General features: G+C 38.9%; 1 protein-coding gene across 6 annotated transcripts in view; it reads right to left on the reverse strand.

The window, feature by feature from the left end:
* Nucleotides 1–8,476, reverse strand: part of TRPS1 (transcriptional repressor GATA binding 1) — a 277,268-nt gene that overhangs the window by 210,120 nt on the left and 58,672 nt on the right. For all 6 annotated transcript variants that reach the window (XM_025197225.1, XM_006018076.3, XM_025197223.1 and 3 more), the window contains one exon: nt 2,997–4,126. In XM_025197225.1, the coding sequence (XP_025053010.1) occupies nt 2,997–4,126 (1,130 nt within the window). The remainder of the gene's footprint in view (nt 1–2,996; nt 4,127–8,476) is intronic.

Raw genomic sequence — 8,476 nt, forward strand, 5'->3', positions numbered from 1 at the left:
GTTGTGGCATAAAGGCTTTAGTAGGATACATTTAATGAAGCCACAAAGAAGGTCAGCCAAGATGAATGCTGATAAGCCTTTATTATCATGCCATCATGCTTTCTTATATATGCTACATAATTCACAGATCCTATTATTTTACAGAAGTTATAGAACACTTTTTTATTATTAGAGCTATTTTTGTACCCTTTCCTTCATAGAGATGGATCTAATTGTATGACACTCAGCTGTAGAAAGCAAATATACATGACTGATAAAGTTAAAACTTCCCTAGAATTGAATTACTGAAGATAGAAATGTAAGCAATATACCATTATAAAGGTAAATATTTCCATTTGCTTTTAGCCTGATAGATCAAAAGATATAACATAATATTAATGTATATGAAAAAGCCATTTTTGATTAATTTAGTAGAATTTTCTATATACAACAATCATAATTTTTCCATCAGAGTTAAACTGAAGAAGTATGACTTCATAGGAAGGGGAAAAATAACAGCAGTACACATTTAAAAGAGGACCATGTAAAAAATCAGGAAGGATGTATGGGGAGGAGGTTCAGGGGGTTACAGAGCTTTTATTTCTTTTTAAATTATATAACATCTACAGGGTATAGGATCATGTGATGTACCAAAAGGTTTAAAAAATTCTCTATAAACTTTTCCAAAAAGGACACTAGTTTTGGCACCCCAGTCACCTAGACATCTAGAGTATCTATACACATGCTCCAGAGTAGAGGGGGAGGCATTTTAAACTAGAGCAGTTCTGAGAGCCACTGTAATTAAAGCGCCCACCGCATGAATACATGTATTCATGCGGTGTATTCATGCCACTTGTATTCAGCATCCCATGCTTCAATGGCAGCAGGGGCAGTTTAACTAAAGCCTGTCAAAAAAGTTTTGTTAAAGAGCCCCTGCCGCCATTCTGAAACATAGGCACACTGAATACATGATGTGGAGGCTGCTGGAGCATGCTAATTAGCACGCTCTAGCAAACTCAATGAATCAAGTGTGCTCCAACACATACTAATTTGCATGCATTGGAGCAGACAGCCGTCACATGTATAGGTGACCCTAGACATCAGTCACATTAAACTTAGGCAACTTGTTCAGTACCTAAGATAAGGCACTGTGCTTGAAAGATAGTGGCCCTCTCTCTTTCTCAAGTTCAAAGGTCTTCCTGAACCCAGTGGCCCATTGAACTAGTAAGGTAAAGTCATACAAGCATGTGCAGCCAATGGCACACAAGGGAGTGATGTGGCTATTGGCACAGCAGATCACTTTGACTCCCAAGTTTGAATAATGAAGTACCCATTTACAGCTTGGTCTCCTGGGGGCAGCTCTTGGTACAAGTCTGGAATGAGGTTCAAACTCATGCCCCTGGAGCCATAGCAAGACACTTAACTGCTTTTCTACCACACCCCTTCTCTCTTATTTTTTCCAGGAAGGAGTATTTTAATTAAACATCCTTGTTAAAATTTCAAATTACCAGCTGCAGCCAAATGAAAGTGTTTTCAGCAGTGTTTTCAGCCATTTCAACATACCAGCTTTTTAACAGCTAAAAAAAGATCAAGATATGCCCCAGTGGGAGACAAAGTGCTGTCTATGGAGTTCTACAATGTGGCCGAAAGCTACCCCAATAATAATATTTAGTACTTGGGTACCACTTTTCATCTTCAAAGAAGTTTATGAACATTGACTAATTAATCCTCACAACATCCCTGCAGCCAACATGGCTCAAAAATGGGGCATAGCATGCTGGAACCTGTATCCTCTGTAGGCCGCCACTCCAAATAAAAAGATGAGCAATCTGTTCCACTTTTATGGTCTCCTGATATGCTGCCAATGTAGCCCTCTGTTGGGCAACACTTGGATGCCCCTCATTTTCATTTCTATTAAAGAATCGCACACTAATCTGTTTTTGTTACTTTTTGGACGTCATGGAAGCTATTAAACACATCAAAGATTCTCAAGAATTTAACAGAGATTTGACTTTTATCTTCACACTTTTTTGGCTTCCATGCAAAGATCTTTTTTGGAAGAGATGCAACTTGGGTTTTCTGTTGTCATATTGACTCATTAGTGTTAAATATTTAACATATTTAACATTTTTTGCTTAATAATTAAAAACAGGGCTTTTTTCTGTTTTGCAACAATGCATAACTACTGCACTTTTAAAGTTAAAGGGACAAATCCTTAGATGATCTAAAATGGCGTATAGCTTCACTGAAGCCACAGTTGAAGATTTGACCACAACAGTTTAACAGGGAGTTGGCTGCCCGAACGATATTGTGTCATAAGCGAGTCAGGGGACTGGCTTAGTCCATCTTCAGATAGAAACATTAGTATTAAATAAACTGATGCTTTTAACCAGCGACACAAATCATCTGCAAAAGGACTGTGGGATGATATCAATGGACAAAAACAGTGCATGCTCTTAGTTTGAAAGGAACACAAAACAACAATGAAATGCTCAAATTTAATTACTGCACTGCTGGAATTAAGCATGGAAAATACAACAACAGGGTTATTAATAAGCATATTACACTGCAGCACTACAACAAAGCAAAAGAAGTACATCCCTAATCCATTTTGGGAAGGAAACCCATTTGGGTTTCCTTTATGAATGAAGATGCTAACCCAGCTTTTTAACAGAAACAGCAAATTAAAGTAGCCAGAAGCATTTCAGATGGAAAGTAGCTAACCAAGCCTCAATATGCTGGAATCACAATACCTATACAAAAAGTCAAACTCCATTCTAAGCTGCATTTGTTTAAATCGGTAATGACTGCATTGACTGAAGTTGCACCAATGCAAAGTGCTTTTTTGGAGATGACTTTACTGATACAATTATACACCTACATGCATTCCCATACTTTTCTAACTTTCAGCTTCTCCAATATGGTTAGGAGTCATGACGCTTGATTAAAGATCTGGGAGAGAGGTTGGTAGTTTGTTTGTTTTTCTAGCTACTTGTAATTTTAAACTTTATCTGTACCTGTAGTGTCGGGAAATCTCCTCTTCCACCTGGGTAATAAAGTCACATTTGGTACATGAGTGTTCTTTGTTCTCTTTGAGAGTCACTGGCCCATCCATTCCCTGTAGGGTATTTGCTTCTTGTTTGACATCAGATGCCTGGGCTTCATGTGCATTCTCATAATGAAGCAGGAGAATGTCTACATCAGGGGTGGAGAAGGAACATTGATGGCACTGGTGTTTGACTCTAGAGTTTCCTGTCACCCCAGGGGACAGATGCAAGAGCAAGAGAGCACAGTGGGAACAATTACTTTTTCTGCAGGCAAACGGATAAGTAATTTCTCCAAGGTGCTTTTCTGGGCTGCAGAGGCCCCGGGGACAGAACTGACAGTGCTTAATGGTACATTTGTGAATGTTGTGTAGCTGCTGATAATGACAGAGAAGTGGGCCCACCACTATTACATCTGGGCCATGGCTCTTGGAGTACCTAAAATCACAGAACTGACAGTTGTAGCTTGTCACCATGTTGTCCTCTGCTCCTTTACTAGAAAACTCTTTCTTTTTTGTCATACTGGTGCCCTTTTCTGTTTTTGTAACTAGCTCCCCATCTACATTTTTGGCTAAGTCATTCTGGTTAATGACAGATCCCCTAGAAAGCTTATCATTCAGATCTGGATGCAGGTTTCCTGCCTGGCTTCCCCCATGCTGTTTGCTGTTGTGTTCTAAGAGCTTGAGTGAGCTAGATGATTCACAGCTGAAACTGCAAAATTTACACCAGTAGTAACTGGTTGCATCTGTACCATTTTGTCTAGAGGAATCTATTGGCTTGATGGGCACTGAGTATCCAACTGGGGTGTCATCTCCTGCTTTTACAGTGATTTTGTCCTGCCACTTCCCCAAGTCTCCAGAATCACATGATCGAAGAGTAGGACTGGATTTATTAGAGTTTTTCTCTGAAGGTTTGCCAGATTCAGAGGAGGGAAGGGCTGCTTTCATTTTGTTTGGATGGGTCTGTAAGAAGTGTTGCTCTAGTTCAGTGGACGAATTGCCCATGTAAGTGAAATTGCAGAATTTGCAGCGGAAGTACTTGGTGTTGCCTTGACAATCTGGAGTTTTGCGTCCAATGCCGATAAAGGTTCCACCTAAAGTAACCTATGGGAAAAGAAGAAGGTAATTTTAGCCTCATTGTAGAATTATTTAAAGACCAACAATGGAGGGGAAAAAAAGATCATACAGTAATTTAAGATTATTTTTTAATAACCTATATCACTGGTATTTTATTTATGTACAAGCAGAATAAAATTGTAATAGCATCTTGCACTTCAGCATGTTTCAGCTAAAGATCTCAAAATGTTTTATAAAGTTGAGTAAATACTATTCCCATGCTTGATTCAGGGAAATCAATGCACACACAAATAATGCTACATGAACACAGATTTCCCATGTTCTAGGCCAGTGTCCTATCTCCTGAAATATCTTCTGCTGTTCTAAACTACTTAGTAATTCTGCCTACTAATTCTGGCACTACTAATTCAGAAGTAGGATCCTGGTTTCCTTGTATAAATGATTCCAACAGATCTTTATGACTGAGTGAAAAGTAAAAGATCACGCCCTGATACTGGTCATTCAATATACCAAGGTATAGGTGGTACTACTGAATTTAATTGCTTGGAGCTGAACCAGTGTTTATAAGAGACCATGAGGCACCAGCCTTTTTTTTTTTTTTTTAACCAATGTTTAACAGTTGGTGGCTGAAATGTTTTGTTTTGTTTTTTCAAAAATTACTTAATACAGACGTAGTCCAAGGAAATCTTTTATTTCTCTCGCATAAAGAGCACAACTGACAAAATAAGGGTGGGAAAAATGCTGTAGAAAAGTGACACCACACCTTAGCACACCCAAACCCATGATATCAGTAATGAAAAAAGGGGTGTGTCTGCTTAACTGTTCTCAGTCTCTGAACACATGATCTGCAGAAAGGACGCAAAGTTTCCAAGGCTTACGCTATTAAAACCTGTACTCTTATAACAGGCAGTCCTGCCCTTCCTATGGGTACACCACACCTGCCTTGTGACACCATAGAGATATTTGATGGTTCAGTAGAACTGGTTTGAAAGCTAAAAGAACAAAACAAAAAACATAAGGAAAACAACTTGTCATGACAAAAATGTCTCCATTGTTTTAAATTTTTATTTAGAATCATAAAAATTACATAGCATCCAGAGAATAATCCCTTTTAACACCCAAAATGCACTGCCATCCATCCCTTCACCTTCATTCATTTTGCCCTCACAATACTTGAGACACGAGCTGAAGTTTCTATGTAGTGGTGCCATGCCTTGGACTCTTATGAACGAGACTGACCTTAGCGGGGAATATGACATTTCAACACACAAGAGGTCAGATTTTCAGGACCCCAAATGGTAAGTGAATTACTGTATTTCTGCAGAATTCAGTTCTAGTGCATTAGGCAAATGGTGTAATTATCTTTCTTCTCCTCAACAGCTATGCCACATAGGAAGCATGTGATCATTGCTCATTCAGAATCACACCATACGGAAAGACTCAGACATACAGAAAGCATGAAATGTAAACATTTTAAAATGCATGTAATATCAATGCCTTTTAGCCATTTAGCTTGGAGAACAAGATGTTAGGCTTTGTATGCCATCAGCATGGAACACATATAGTGAGTCAATGAGTTGCTAAATCACAGCATAATGATTTGCTTTTCAGCCTCTGATTATTTTTTAAGTAAACATAATTCCCATGGGAGTCTTAAAACTTTTGAAAGCTGAAATTTGATTTTCATTTGTTTAGAAAACATATGTAAATAGGTAACAGCAGACTTGCAAAATACCAGGCGCGTCTACATGAGATGCACAGAAGACTAATTCTACTACGCATTAGGGCAGCACAGCAAAAGCCATGCTAATACACCAATGTGCAGCAGAATTAGTGTACTGTGCATTAAGTATCACAAAAAGACCATGCACTGGTGCCACTGGGCAGTAGTGCTGGATACTGCACATTTAGGTAGAGTCAAATTAGAGGTGCTAAACTTAATGTGCAGTAACAACGGTGCATTAATGCACTTGTAGACTATGATATAAGTATGAGATAAGCATACCAGCAAACTTATCACTATATAAATTCAGAAGTTATGAGTTTAGTTTTAAGGAGGTATTTGAGGATAGAACTGCTTTGGTGTCCTGTCTCTGCTGCAGTGGATTTATTTATCCATATCTCTAGCAGTAGGTCAGTGAAAATTTCATGCAAAATTACTAGGCCTGATCCACTAGGTCAGTTAGATTTGTAGGTGCTCCACAAGATTTGGCTTATTATGTCTTAAATTTTGTGTTATTCAAATGACCTTCAGTGAAAGTTACCTTCATTTAACTTAGAGGGCATTGACAGAATTACGAAAAACCAAGTAACAACCACTCAGTATGTGATTAACTGGGTTGCAAGAAGATCTGCTTTTGCTCATTTAGTTGGTTACTTATGTTTGTTTGTTTGTTTTACCCCTACATTGAAAACCAGCCAAAATACTTCACCTTAAGTGGCTGTAACGAGTAAATACATCCATTATTCTTAGAAGTCCATTTAAAGCAACTACAGATGACAAAACCCATCTTTACACTGGTGTTCTTTAGACATCAGTTAGGAAATCTGAGTGAAAATAAATCTGTTGCTGCTTGTTGCTAATTACTCTTATTTCTGAATAGTGGAAAACCATATTAATAATATTAGCATTTTAAACAATGGGGTAGCTGTAAATTATGATATTTTTGTAACTTTTCTTAATCCTGCTTAATGCCCTACATAGCAAATTCATGTCCCAGGCTAATACCTCCTTCTCTGCATCATGAGCAGGATAAAACAGAATTAAGTACTTACAGCATATCTTGTGCTTACCAGTTGCAACAGAACAAAAAAAAAATCCAGACACTGGAATGTAATTGATTACCAATTGCTGTCCTGGCATTTTACCAACCACCCTGCTACCATTTAAAATAATGTATCCTATTAGGAGAAGGTATACGTGAAAGGTAACAATGGGTCATCTTAACATGATTGCACTCAAAAGCCATTTTTCATGCACAGCAACCTCAAGTTAAAGCCTTCCCTAGGGTCATCAAGTAAGGGAACTACATAAACTAGCTGCTTGGGAAACGGTATAAAGTGAAGCTGCCTCATCTTCAAGCCAAAATTCGGATGAATTTGCAGAGCTGTTTGGATTCATGCATTCTATTCAAGTTTTGGCCTGATATTCAGATTTTTCTCTTGCATGCCATACCTCTGTAAGAGCACCAAACTTGCTCTCTAGAAGTGTATTCTTGACTTATTGTTCTTTCTTAGTTTTCCCAGAGAGAGAAGGGACAAAGGAGAAAAGGAAGAATCAAGAGAAAGGAAAAAGACATCCCCCTGGAAATCAATATCTACATTTCTTTGCAGTTATAGATGTGATGCTGGCTTCAAGTATTTATTCCAGCATTTAATTCCCATTCTAGTCCAATCTCATTCCTCACATGCTCAGAGCCTTGCTTTCTGCTCCATGCATTCCTCAAGCCAGGAATCACAAGGAGGGTGGAAAAAAAAGCCTAGAGCTACTGTTCCATCTGAGCTGTGGAAATGGCGCTTACTTCGCCCACAGTCGTGGTAGCTGGCATCAGGGATGCCCACTGAGCCAGAAACCTGATACTCTCAGATCAATGGTCCCCTGCCAGATGAACAGAGGAATATTTCACCATCTCTTGCAGATCCCTTTAAGGAGGTAGATTAGTACGGTAGTTCCTGAACTAATTCAACAGCAAGCCCACTGTCAGCCCTTACGATTTCTTGTAGAACCTCATCTGCCCTGATCATCAAACCTTTAACTGATATGGGGGAGGGAGGAAGAGGCCTTGAGATCCACAGACCATTTATCATGTGATTTGTGTACTGCTGTCTGGGAACCACTGGTGTCATGCACAGAGTACTAGCCTTTGATTCAAGAAATCTGGTTCTTGTTCTTGACTCAGTCACAGATTTCCCTAGGAAGGTCCACACCTCACTATTACCTTACTAAACGGTCAAAGGAGGAAAAAACATATTATTAATTGTGAGGGGCTCAGAGACCACAATGATAGGGGCATCATGAATAAATAGACAGCACCTGCTCCAGCCAGACAAGAACCAAAGAAACAAGGTTTCACTCACAACTAACCCCAACCATGCTCGGTGACTTCACTAAGGAAAAATCAATGAATCTACTGTGGCAATTAAAACCACTTCAGGCTGTATTCACTCTCTCTACTGTTTCTCTTCCCTTGGGAATTAGCTTCGTTTTTCAGGGGGAAAGAGAGGAGCAAAACAGAGAGTTATTTTGCCTATTGTGGCACTCTCTTAGCCCTTTTCCAAATCAAACCGATAAGCCAAATACTATTTTGCAACAATGAAAGATAACTATAATAAGGTGAAATATTCCATAGAGCCACTTTCCCTTCATTGGTTAGGCCA

This window comes from Alligator sinensis, unplaced genomic scaffold (assembly GCF_000455745.1).
Source record: "Alligator sinensis unplaced genomic scaffold, ASM45574v1 scaffold112_1, whole genome shotgun sequence".
Lineage (NCBI taxonomy): Eukaryota > Metazoa > Chordata > Crocodylia > Alligatoridae > Alligator > Alligator sinensis.